The sequence below is a fragment of the Nilaparvata lugens genome, chromosome 11 (genome assembly GCF_014356525.2).
Source record: "Nilaparvata lugens isolate BPH chromosome 11, ASM1435652v1, whole genome shotgun sequence".
Taxonomy (NCBI): domain Eukaryota; kingdom Metazoa; phylum Arthropoda; class Insecta; order Hemiptera; family Delphacidae; genus Nilaparvata; species Nilaparvata lugens.
This window is the reverse complement of record NC_052514.1, coordinates 7,076,592-7,089,481: the sequence shown is the minus strand read 5'-3', so window position 1 is coordinate 7,089,481 and position 12,890 is coordinate 7,076,592. Positions and strand designations below refer to the sequence as shown.

The 12,890-nt window shown below is 36.5% G+C and overlaps 1 protein-coding gene across 1 annotated transcript in view; it reads right to left on the bottom strand.

Annotated features, from left to right (window-relative positions):
* LOC111052218 (thyroid adenoma-associated protein homolog) overlaps positions 1–12,890 on the bottom strand; it is a 41,184-nt gene that overhangs the window by 22,985 nt on the left and 5,309 nt on the right. Inside the window, exons 5-9 of the mRNA XM_039438190.1 lie at positions 10,911–11,168; positions 9,213–9,459; positions 6,898–7,049; positions 3,988–4,220; positions 2,586–2,767 (exon numbers count right to left, since the gene is read on the bottom strand). Of these exons, the coding sequence (XP_039294124.1) occupies positions 2,586–2,767; positions 3,988–4,220; positions 6,898–7,049; positions 9,213–9,459; positions 10,911–11,168 (1,072 nt within the window). The remainder of the gene's footprint in view (positions 1–2,585; positions 2,768–3,987; positions 4,221–6,897; positions 7,050–9,212; positions 9,460–10,910; positions 11,169–12,890) is intronic.

Sequence of the window (12,890 nt, the reverse complement as noted above, 5' to 3'; positions counted from 1 at the left end):
GCACTATGGCTTTGTTTACAGAGGTAGTGAGTGAGGTGTGAAAAGGGCACAGTATCAGAGACTACCAGCGTTACTTAGCTTCACCAAAAAATCTGGTGTGGCGCACTCGCACAACTTTCCTTGCCGTTATGAAAATTGATCACCTGACGCTAGTGTTCCCGCGAATCTCAAGTCTACTATTCAAAGATTTGAGCCAGCTGGTGACAGGGCAATAACGCTGGAGACACACACGAGGTCTGCTATCTCTTCATAGTGAATCATTTAATAGAATCAACAGTTGCCAACAGTTTGCAATAATTGGATAATCACATTTTCTCGAATTTCGAGCTTATTTTTAATTTTAGGTGAAAATGTTACTGAACATTAATTGTAGAGATTTTCATGCTCAATCTACTCCACGTGATTTTTTTTTTTCAATTGTATCTGAAGCCTGATAATTGGGAATCTATCTGCATTGATGGGGCGGAGCTCCTGAAATTTTTACATATATGGGACTTGTGGCAGCTGATAGAGCTTATCGATGACTATTCTAGGTACCTATAACTTTAATCAAAATCGTTGGAGCCGTTTTCGAGAAAATCGCGAAAACCCCTTTTTTTGACAACATTTACGCCATTTTAGCCGCCATCTTGAATCGCATTCGATCGAAATTGTACGTGTCGGATCCTTATAGGGGGAGGACCTTAAGTTCCAAATTTCAAGTCATTCCGTTAATTGGGAGATGAGATATCGTGTACACAGACGCACATACACTCATACACACACACACACACACACATACAGACCAATACCCAAAAAACACTTTTTTGGACTCAGGGGACCTTGAAACGTATAGACATTTAAAAATTGGGGTACCTTAATTTTTTTCGGAAAGCAATACTTTCCTTACCTATGGTAATAGGGCAAGGAAAGTAATAAAAACACTACCTGATATAGATCAGCTGAAATCAACAAATTTTTATTGGTGTAGGAGCCCTACCTGTGCTGACGTCACCTGAATGCATTATGACTTTGTTTACGGAGGTAGTGAGTGAGGTGTGAAAACGGCACAGTATGAGAGACTACCAGCGTCACTTAGCTTCACCAAAAACAACTAACTACTGGGACTTGAGTTTACAGTAAAATTTGAAAGATAAACGCCCTGTAACATGGGATATCTTCTTATGCTATATTTTCTCTAAGGTATCACCATAAATGATACAGTATCATCTCAACTTAATACACAACACCATAATTTGATACAAAAACTTCCAAACTTAGAATGAATTCTACAAAACTATGGAAACTCTTTTTATGCTATTTTTCTCTATGCTATCACCATGAATGATACAGTATCACCACAAACTATACAGTATCATCTCAACTTGATACACAACACCATAATTTGATACAAAAACTTCCAAACTTTGAATGAACTCTAGAAGCCATGGGACATCTTCTTATGCTATATATATTTTCTCAAAGGTATCACCATAAAATGATATAGTATAACCACAAATAATAAGGTGTCATCTCAACTTAATACACAACACAATAATTTGATATAGTAACTTCCCAACGTTTAATGAATTCTACAAACCATAGGATATTTTCTTATGCTATATTTTCTACAAGTTATCATCAAAAAATGATAAAGTATCATCTCAACTTGATACACAAAACCATGGGATATCTTCTTATCTATCTTTTCTCTAAGTTATCACCACAAAATGATACAGCAACATCTCAAATTGAAACACTAAACCATGGGATATATTCTTATGCTATATTTTCTCTATGCTATCACCATGAATGATACAGTATCACCATAAATGATACAGTATTATCTCAACTTGATACACAACACTGTTACCGCCAACCAGTTGCGGTAAGTAACCGCTACGAGCGCTGCCTCTAGTTCCTACAGAGTTATTTGAACTGTCGTTCACCAAGGAACCGTTCTTTGAAGGAGTCGTTCTCGAGTCATCGTTCACTCAGCTCACAGTGCAAAGTCGATCCCGCTTCCTGCAACGTATCGTGTCGTTTCCCGCTCCAAGTTAGATTTATGTCTATTCTCTACAAGATTAATCCGGTCCAAGTGTTTTACTACTGTGATACCGCTTCAATATCAACCTGAGACTTATTATTGTTGTGTACAATTCATAAAGACAGTATAGAACTAAGCAAGTTGTGCTCCCGCCTAGTAATGAGATTACCGCCTTCGTATGAAAGACTTTGTTTCACACCGCCTTGTTGTATTGAACTTGATTTATGTGTTTGAGTAATTCATTTGATCAACTTATTGTTGGTCTGGTCCTCCGATTATTAATAAAAGTGTATTCGTTTCAATTTGTGTTCACTCAGTCCAACCTGGCTCCACCAGTAGAAGCTACTAAGTAAATTGTTATTGCGCCCACCTCGGTGGCCGAAACAAACACCATGGGATATCTTTTTATGCTATATTTTCTCTATGCTATCACCATGAATAATACAGTATCACCATAAATGATACTGTATCACCATAAAAGATACAGTATTATCTCAACTTGATACACAAAACCATGGGATACATTCTTATGCTACATTTACTCTATGATACTACTCACATAACTGGGCACAGTCGGCTGTTGCAGTAGCTCCAATAGGGTTTCGACGAGGCCTGGGTCAGCTGCCAGTATTTCCGAAGTGGGCAACACTCCGGCCAGTGCTATTAGCGCGGCATGTTTCGCCTTTTTCCAGGCGGCCGTTTTCACTGTCAGCGTCAGAATACTCTTCAGAATGCCCAATTCTAAAATCAACAAAACCGACACGATTAGCATGTGTGCATACATACATAGTCTGTATAATAAGTAACCGGACTGACTTCAGGCAATTTTTTATGGGCAAAATATGTACAATTTTTCATGAGATATCTTCAAAGTAGTCCCTATTGGAGTCGATAACTCGCTGATACCGGATTTTCAAATCCCTGAACGCTCCCTGGAAGTCGGCAGCCTCTATGCTGTCTAGAGCCCTCGTCGTAGCACGTTGAACGTTTCCAGAGTCCCGAACCGCGTCCCCTTAAGTTGTCTCTTGATCTTGGGTAACAAAAAGAAGTCCGGTGGTGCCATATCCGGGCTGTAAGGAGCATGTGGCAACGTTACCCTCGACTGTTTGGCCAACTGCTCGGTGACGAGCAGGCAGATGTGCGACGGAGCATTGTCGTGATGGAGGATCCACGAATCGGCAATCCCCGGACGGACTCAATGAAACCGGGCGGTTAGTCGACGAAGCACCTCTCAGTAGTACTGACCGTTCACAAAGAGTTTGTGCCACCCGGTCAAACTGTAAACTAACCGCCCGGGCTCATCGAGTCCGTCCGGGGATTGCTGATTCGTGGATCCTCCATCACGACAATGCTCCGTCGCACACCTGCCTGCTCGTCACCGAGCAGTTGGCCAAACAGTCGAGGGTAACGTTGCCACATCCTCCTTACAGCCCGGATATGGCCTTCTGTGTTATTAGTAATTGGAACTGTAAAAATAATTCTTCCTACAGAATTATAGTATTTAGCAAAATACTAGAAACTGAATTGATGATTTTTAGATTTAATTGATCGGGAACTTTAAACTCTTTTTGCAGTTGGCCTCGCATATTTCTGTCTTGTCCCTATGCTTTATGAATCATAATCCTCAGATTACAAAAATAAGAAAATTTTTTAATAATAAATAAATGTGTACCTAATTGAAGCATTTATTATTGAAATTTCATTATTAAAAAAAATGAAAACCTGAATTCACATATCTGAACTGGAATATTGTTTTTAAAATGCATAATGCATAATCTTGTTACGGGCATATTGATTTAGATTGGAATATTTCAAATGTACCGCCATAAAGACCCCATAAAATGGCCGCTCCATAAGGAACACGAGTGTCATGACCTGTATTTATAGACCTTGTTCTATTCTATTCACTATCCTTTTCTATCATATTCTCCTCACTATCTCCTATTCTAATCTCACTATACCTTTTATGGAGTTTTGAGACTCGGATCCCAGCTTGACAATGTTGGCGAGTATAGAGTTGGAGAGATGGCAGACGCTGTCCATGTGGTGGTCGAGATGGGTCCACGTGAAGCTGATGAGGAACTGCAGCAGATCGGGCACTTGGCAGACGGCCGCGGCATGCAGCAGCGTCGACTTGGAAAGCGCCAACAATGCCCGGGTCAGGCACAGCAGCAGTGAACAGTCGGCCATGTTTCTGCAACAAACATAAAGGTTTGTTTCTACAACAAATAAAGATCTGGTGTGGCTCACTCACACAACTTCCCTTGCCGTTATGAAAATTGATCACCTGACGCTAGTGTTCCCGCGCATCGAAAGTCTACTATTGAAAGATATCAGCCAGCTGGTGACAGGACTTTAGCGCTGGAGACACACGAGATCTGCTATCTCTCCATAGTGAATGATTTAATAGAATCAACAGTTGCCAACAGTTTGCAATTGAATAATCACATTTTCTCGAATTTCAAGCTTATTTTCAATTTTATATGAAAATGTTACTGAACATTAATTGTCGAGATTTTCATGTTCAATCTTTTCCACTTGTATTTTTTGTTTAAATTGTATCTGAAGCCTGATAATTGGGAATCTAAAAACTTTGCATAGATGGGGCGGAGCTCCTGAAATTTTTAAAGATATGTGACTTGTGGCAGTTGATAGAGCTTATCAATGACTAAACCCTATTTTTGACAACATTTTCGCCATTTTAGCCGCCATATTGAATTGCATTTGATCGAAATTGTTCGAGTCGGATCTTTATATTGTAAGGACCTTAAGTTCCAAATTTCAAGTCATTCCGTTAATTGGGAGATGAGATATCGTGTACACAGACATACATACACTCATACACACACAAACACACATACAGACCAATACCCAAACCCCACTTTTTTGGACTCAGGGGACCTTGAAACGTATAGAAATTTAGAAATTGGGGTACCTTAATTTTTTTCGGAAAGCAATACTTTCCTTACTTATAGCCTAGGTAATAGGGCAAGGAAAGTATAAATATAATAGTATATTTCGCACCTAGGGCCGAAAATGAGACTTTTCCGGCTCGAAATCGGTTTTCAAGTCCGAGGCCATAGGCCGAGGACTAGAAAAGATTGAGAGCCGGAAAAACATTTTTGCCCATGGTGAGAACGTTATTTATCGCCACACAGAAAAATAAACAATATAAATATGAGAATAATTTATTGTTTATTAGACACTTCCGAAAGCAAAACAGGAAGGTCATAGCTCTAGCAAATCTGAGGTAATCTGAATATCAGGAAATTATCCAAGTATTTTTATTTTTTATTCTGATTTGTCTAAGTAACCTAAAAGATTTTGTTCAATTATGTAAGAGGTTGAGTTTATACTTTCCATTCTTCCAAATGACAATAAGATGATATTATTATAAATGTTTTGATTCTTGAATAATAAACACAAATAATGAAAAGTTTTTTGATCAGCTGTTTTAGCACACTTGAAATTTGGCCAATCTGAATGTCAACGTCAACAATGCTTCTTGTTGTTGACTTCGGAAGTTTAGGTTAGAAGTTCTATCCTACTCTGAAAATCGAATTTGAATAGTTTATAAAATATATCTTATCTGTATTTTATTCATCCAAATAAAATGATAGTAGCTTATTGCAGAATACTTATTCAATTCTAGAAGCATAAACTGATTCCGTTTCATAAACCATTTTGTAAACACGTTCACATCAAATCAGAATCAGCTGACTTCAAGGTTATTTTACAGCCCTAGAGCCGTAAAACTTTTACCCCGACCTGGTCAGAAAACAATCATTTTCGGCCTCCATATGACGCACAAAAACCAGCTCATTACATCCAAGTGGGGCGAAAACATATTTGTTTCTGCAAATAAACATAAGGGCGAGGTCACCCGAGCGTTTTTAGACGAATTGGTAGGGCAGGATGCTCTCTGATTGGCTGATTATCAGTTGATTCCCAATTGAGTGCAAAGTGAAATGACTTCAGTGTAAAGTGACGTGGCAGTGGCGTGATTCTGACTTTTCAAACTTCCATATAAACATATGCTTCAATGCAAACAGAAGTGGCGTGGTGAAACGTGGGAGTGACGTGGAAGTGGTAAAAAGTCAGTGCACATCATTGTAGTGTTAATTAGAAATTACTATACTAAACTACACAATATTTTCAAAGTAGGTGATCTTATCACATTGATTGACGATCAGAACCACATATTTAATAAATTATTCAAGTAAGTAATATTATCACACCTATTGTTAAAAACAATATTGAACCACAATAAAATTTTGAACCACAAACAATTTTAAAACACCTATTAATTAAAATATTTAAGTAAGTAATCTTATCACACTAATTGACGATCAGAACCACTTATTTATTGAAATAACAAAAATTAGTTTATGTTGTTACACCATATAAATGTGATAAGCCTAGGCTACTTACTACACGAAAAAAGTAATGAATTGTGTATTGTGTTACTCTTGAACAGCATTAATCAACGACAACTAATAACCTATTGTGATGAATATTTACTTTATTTTTATTTATTTTATTTTCAATATTTTACAAAGGCGACTTTGTAGAAGTATTTTAAGCCTAGGTGATGATGATGGGAAGAATGATAATACAATGAAGGTAGTGTTATGAATGAATAAAAATTATAGGTTATATGCTATCCACTTGAATTGATTTCAGTCCACTTTTCAGTCCAGAAATAGACTAGAAATTTTGAATTTGATTTGATCACAAAACCAAATATAATAGAATTATTACATTCAATAAACTCTCAGAACTTGAAAATATTGAGAAAAATTTTGAACCAGAAATAAAACACAAACTAATTCACTAGAATCATTTGATTGATAGAGGATTGACAATCTTACCTTTGATAAATTATCTTCAGAGTGACGAATATCTTTTTGAAGAGTGAACAGTTATCAGCTGATAAATCATCAATTGGTAGGCCCGTCAGTAGGCCTGAACTTATTGTTATAACAATGAGTTTATTGGGGTTAGATATCACCTCCTCGTACAGCTGTAAAATAGAATAAATTGAATTAATTCATCTGCAAAATAGAATAGATCCTTAAAGTCTGTGCAAACCTTACGACACAATCTCATTGGATGCGCGCGCATATGTGCAAGCGCACGAATGGTCATGCATGACTAAGCGCGCAGATGAGAAACAAAATCTGGAAAGAGCTATAGGAACATTCACACTGAACGCTTGCACTTGATGATTGCGTTCAGTGTGAGCAGCTACATGCAAGTCACAACGTGTTTCAATGGCTCTTTCCAGATTTTGTTTCTCGGCTCATGCATGATCTGACGTGCACTTGCAAATACAAGCATCCAATGTGATCATACCCTTAGATCGCAGAATTGGTACGGTATATTGTTAGTATATGCAAAGCTATGTATTATTATTGATTATTGCTCTTATGGAGGACAGTGCTACCAGATTTTCAAATTCAAATTCAATTTTTCACAGAAACCAGAGAGCCTGTGAGCTAATTCTGTGAGAGGAAGAGCGAAAAAGAGAACGTCATCTTCGATAAATCTTTTCGAAGGAATCAGCATAAAAACGGCAACAGTGTGCTCTTATTGCTATATTTATTTACTCATATGCAAATACAACCATAGAGAAACAACAGCATAAGTAGATATCCCATGGTATAGGGTGTTTATGTCGTAACTTTTTCTGTTATCTCAAGCCGATAGTCCACGTAGTTCTTTCCTGTGAAGCTTTATGACGCTGGTAGTCTCTCATATTGTGCTGTTCATACAATATCACCCGTTCAAAACAGTAAAAATCTACAATAATCGACAGTAATCGGCTTGAGATAACAGTAACAGTTGCGACATAAACGCCCTAAACCATGGGATATCTACTTATGCTATTATTTCTCTATGATACAACTCAGGTAAAAACAGCAGTCATTCGCCCAAAACTGCTTTGAACCTAAATTTAGAATACAGTATAGAGGTTATGAGAAAATGAAAACTTAATTCACACACAATGAAATAGCATTGGCCATAAAGCCCCGCGCTGAAGACTATGGTTTGAAAAGACTATATATCAAATATACCAATCATAGAACACCAATTAGAATACTCGAATTTCAAGTGGAAACTCTAAATCGATTAAATAATTCATTACAATGAAGTGCAATTGAATAATTGAGTGTGCAATTGAATAATTGGGTAATGAATGAAGATCACGGAATGGTATTGTTCTATCAAGGTAGTTTATCCCCAGTTGTTCACAACCTTAGTTTACAAGATAGATGTTTCGATATTTTTAAAAACGTCAATAACTATAAAACTATCAGTCAGAATATAATGTTAAGGATATGGTTGGAAAGAGGAAGAAATTCCCAATAAGATTCATATGATTTCTTCCTTTGTTTGACGTTTTTGAACTTTTTATGAGTGTTGAAACTGTTGGAAATTTGACTTTGAGCTCGACGAATATACTTGTTTCGAATTTGAGCGGTCATAAACAGTTAAAAAACGCCAAACAAAAGAACAAATTATACTAGTAGTTCTGTGAACAGTAGACATCACGCAGTATTCTCATCCACAAGTACCTGATTCAAACTATAGACCTTATACAAATACAGCAATAGACTGGCTTCTCCACACATCTGTATAATCACTTGTCAGCTGATTTATGATGAATAATTCTATAGTCTGATTTTTACTCCAATATTAGCGTATGAAGGAGGCTCCTTTTTCCTTTTATATTATCCTTGAAATGCAAAATTTCCAAAAACCTTGTATATACGTCGACGCGCAATTAAAAAAGGAACATACCTGTCAAATTTCATGAAAATCTATTACCGCGTTTCGCCGTAAATGCGCAACATATAAACATTTAAACATTAAGAGAAATGTCAAACCGTCGACTTGAATCTTAGACCTCACTTCGCTCGGTCAATAATATTAATCTATTGGAAATTTCTTCTTCTTTCCAGCCATATCCTTAGAGATCGATTTTGACTGATACTTCTCCAGTTATTGACGTTTTTCAAAAATATAGAAATATTGATATATCTCGAAAACTAATCTAAGAAACTTTTACTGGACATTTTTTGTTGAAACTGGACATTCATGTAGAATCTACGTTCGGCTGTTACACCTTTCATGGGAAACTCTGTATAGAATATATTTTAAAATGAAACTATCAACTACTGACCTTGACACACCCTTCTCGTCCACAGACAAATCTTTGGGATAAAACCATGAGCAGTCCACAATTCCTAGTTGTGTCCAAGGGCAGGACAGAAAACTCCATCAGTTTGTGCACTTTTGAGCTCATCTTCTGCACAGAGTCGTGATCCAATGTCGTTTGCGAGTTCTGTAGCATCTGCACTCCCAAACGCACGGCGGCATGGACACAATTACACACGTCTTGCTTCGTTGCTGGAGGTAGGTCTGAAGTTCTGAAAAAAAGATAGCAATTCAATTTTATTCAGAAATTAATACATTACATAATTACACATTACAAATGTAAAGAAGTATATGAATAGAATAGAAAAAAACGTTTCATTGAATAAATAAGCTACCTTAAGCGAACCTCAAGAGGCTGCTTGACAAGGTATCATTTATACTAAACATGTAAATTATAAATATACATATATCAGTGAACTTTATTTTTACTAGAATTTACTTAACAGTTAAAAAAATATCATGATATTAACTAATTAATTGTTGGCTCAGCTCTCAAAAATCTCCAATAATGGACTCTACAAGTAGAGAAATGGACTCTACACGTAAGTAAATGGACTCTACAAGTAGAGAAATGGAGGGAGATTAGCCAATAACAGTGATGAACAGAATCATAGAAAGAAGCGGAGTTGCCAATTTGTCGATTATCCTCAGTCGACACAGTGCTTTCAGATAGAAAACTACATATGCGTATCATTAGCAGTTGAACACTCACTAAAGACTACAGAACGCTGGCCGCTTTAGAACGGCAACAGCGCCGCCGCTGTATCCATACTTTTCTCTGCTCCGCATTTCTTGATTCCTCTGTTATTATTTTCCCATGTTGTAAATGGTTTCTAGTATATAGTATAGTCTCTAGTATTCAGTATATTTATATGTATATTCATCATGGATAGTAAAATAGATGAGTAATATTATGATAGTTATACATTGAAAAAATCTGTGGTAGGACAAAATCTAGTCTTTTTATCCAGTACAAAATGAATTATGAAACAACTTTGAAAACTGACATTTAAGGTATGGCTTGAATAAGAACGTTAATTGATAATTGATATATCAAAATCTATAACTTGTCTAAGATGCACGTTAAATTTTGATCGTGATTAATTCAACGAGAACCAATCAGAAAACCCTTCTTTTTTAAAGAGCTTTCTCTGATTGGTTCTTTTGAAATTAATCACGACTAAAATTTCAGCGACTTTTGTGCAACCGGCCCTAGATGTTGTTTTATCCAGTATGGATAATTAACACAATATCACCTTAACAGAAAATGAATATTCTTTTTTCTAAGAAGAGCAAATATTTAGGAAAAAAATCTCACTCATGAACGGTTTGACACTCAGGTAAGGAAACTACAAATGCAATCATTTTCACAACTACTAAGAAAGTGGATATTCGGTTTCTAAGAAGTGCAAATATTTATAAATAAAATACTCACACAAGAACGGTTTGACAATCAGTAAGGAAACTACAAATGCAATCACCTCTACAAGTATTCAGAAAGTGGAAATTCATTTTTCTAAAAAGAGCAAATATTTAGGAAAAAATACTCAAGAAGGGTTTGACACTCAGTTAAGCAATTACAAACGCAATCATCTTCACAACTCTCAGAAAGTTGATGTTCATTTTTCTAAAAAGAGCAAATATTTAGGAAGAAAATACTCACTCAAGAACAGTTTGGCACTCATTTAGGCAGCTACAAATGCAGTCAATGACTTCGACCGAACATGACGATATGGCAGACGCTCCAAGAGGAAAGTTCTCATAGAGAGTGCTCAGTTTGGTGATCATGTCACTGGTTTCATTGCAGCAAAATGGCTGATGCGCTGTGTGCTTTGACACAGTCCACTTCAAACTACTTTTCAACTCAGTTATCAATTTCTCTTCTATGGACACATTGCTACTGGAGGTGGTTGTCAGTAGCCTAGAAAGAAAATACACTTGAAATAAAATTGTTGGTTTGAGTGCCAGATGAAAAGCTCTAGTTTTCATGTTTATTTTGGACTAAAATTTTATAAAAATTGTACAAGAGAAATTCTAACCTTATCTTGGACTTTGTCACCTATAAATTTGGAAGAAAAATAGCACAAGGACTATCTTATTATTTTATCTCCCAATGTTATTACATTAGTGTCATTTGCATTATAAATAAATATAAATAAAATAAATAAATCTAGCAATACTATTTAAAACGACTTGGTATTGACAAAACCTTTGGTTTATTGACCGAGCGAAGTGAGGTCTAAGATTCAAGTCGACGGTTTGGCATTTCTCTTAATGTTTAAATGTTTAAAAGTTTATATGTCGCGCATTTACGCCGAAACGCGGTAATAGATTTTTATGAAATTTGACAGGTATGTTCCTTTTTTAATTGCGCGTCGACGTATATACAAGGTTTTTGGAAATGTTGCATTTCAAGGATAATATAAAAGGAAAAAGGAGCCTCCTTCATAATATTGCCAATATTAGAGTAAAAATCAGACTATAGAATTATTCATCATAAATCAGCTGACAAGTGATTACACAGATTTGTGGAGAAGCCAGTCTATTGCTGTATTTCCATAGGGTCTATAGTTTCAATATCAGGTACTTGTGGATGAGAATACTGCGTGAGGTCTACTGTTCACAACTACTAGTTGAAACAAGGTAAAATAGAAGAAATATTGTCACTGAAAATATTGTAACTGGCAATATTTCTACTATATCAACTTAATATGGAGAAATTCCACAACATCTTTACTTACTTACCTTAATTTCTTAATTAATAAAAATTACTTTCATGCAAGGGAAACTTCCCTGTATGCATGAAGGAGTTGCTGCAGACCTAAGAAAATTATCAATGAATAATTAAAAAAAAAATTTGATTATCGAATTTCTTAAAATACTCTCTGGTCATAGTATAAATTTTGTTAAAAAATGTGAGATACAGTACCAATTTCATTAGTTAAACCAATATCAATCTCTAGTAAACCCACAGTTGACTAGAAGTTGATAATGGTTTTACACTGAAACTAGTATCTCGAATTGATTTAAAAAAAAAACAGTGGTTTTGACAATATCAAGTCGTTTTCACTTAATACCTATGTATATTTACTACATCACTACTGCCATTGAACATTTTTATTATGGCAGAGGCACGGAAATCAGCCTATCGACTGGAAGTGCAGGCCAATGGAGAGAAGGACTGTCTGGAACAGGCCACTGCACAATCGCCAAAGCTGTTACTCACAGCCCTCTGCTTGAGATGACGTCAGATGTCATGAGCACGGAGTTGGTTTTTACTAAACCTTCCGCTCTAGAGAGGAGTGGAAGTCTGAGGAAGGGCCATATCCCAAAAGAGGCAGCCTTGTCTGGTACACAGACGGTTCTCTATTGAAGGAAAATCTGGCTACGGGGTGTACAGTGATTCACCTAGAACGCAAGTCTATGCAAATCTGGGACAACACTGCACCATCTTTCTGGCAGAGATTTGGGGCATCATGACTTGTGCCAACATAGGCATTGCCAGGCGCTACTGCAATAAGCATATAGTAATCCTGTCAGACTGTCAGGCAGCCCTCAAGGCTCTTGACGCCAATGGAATCAAGTCCAAATAGGTGTGGCAGTGCCACAAAACGCTCAGCAGGCTTGCAACGCTCAACTCTGT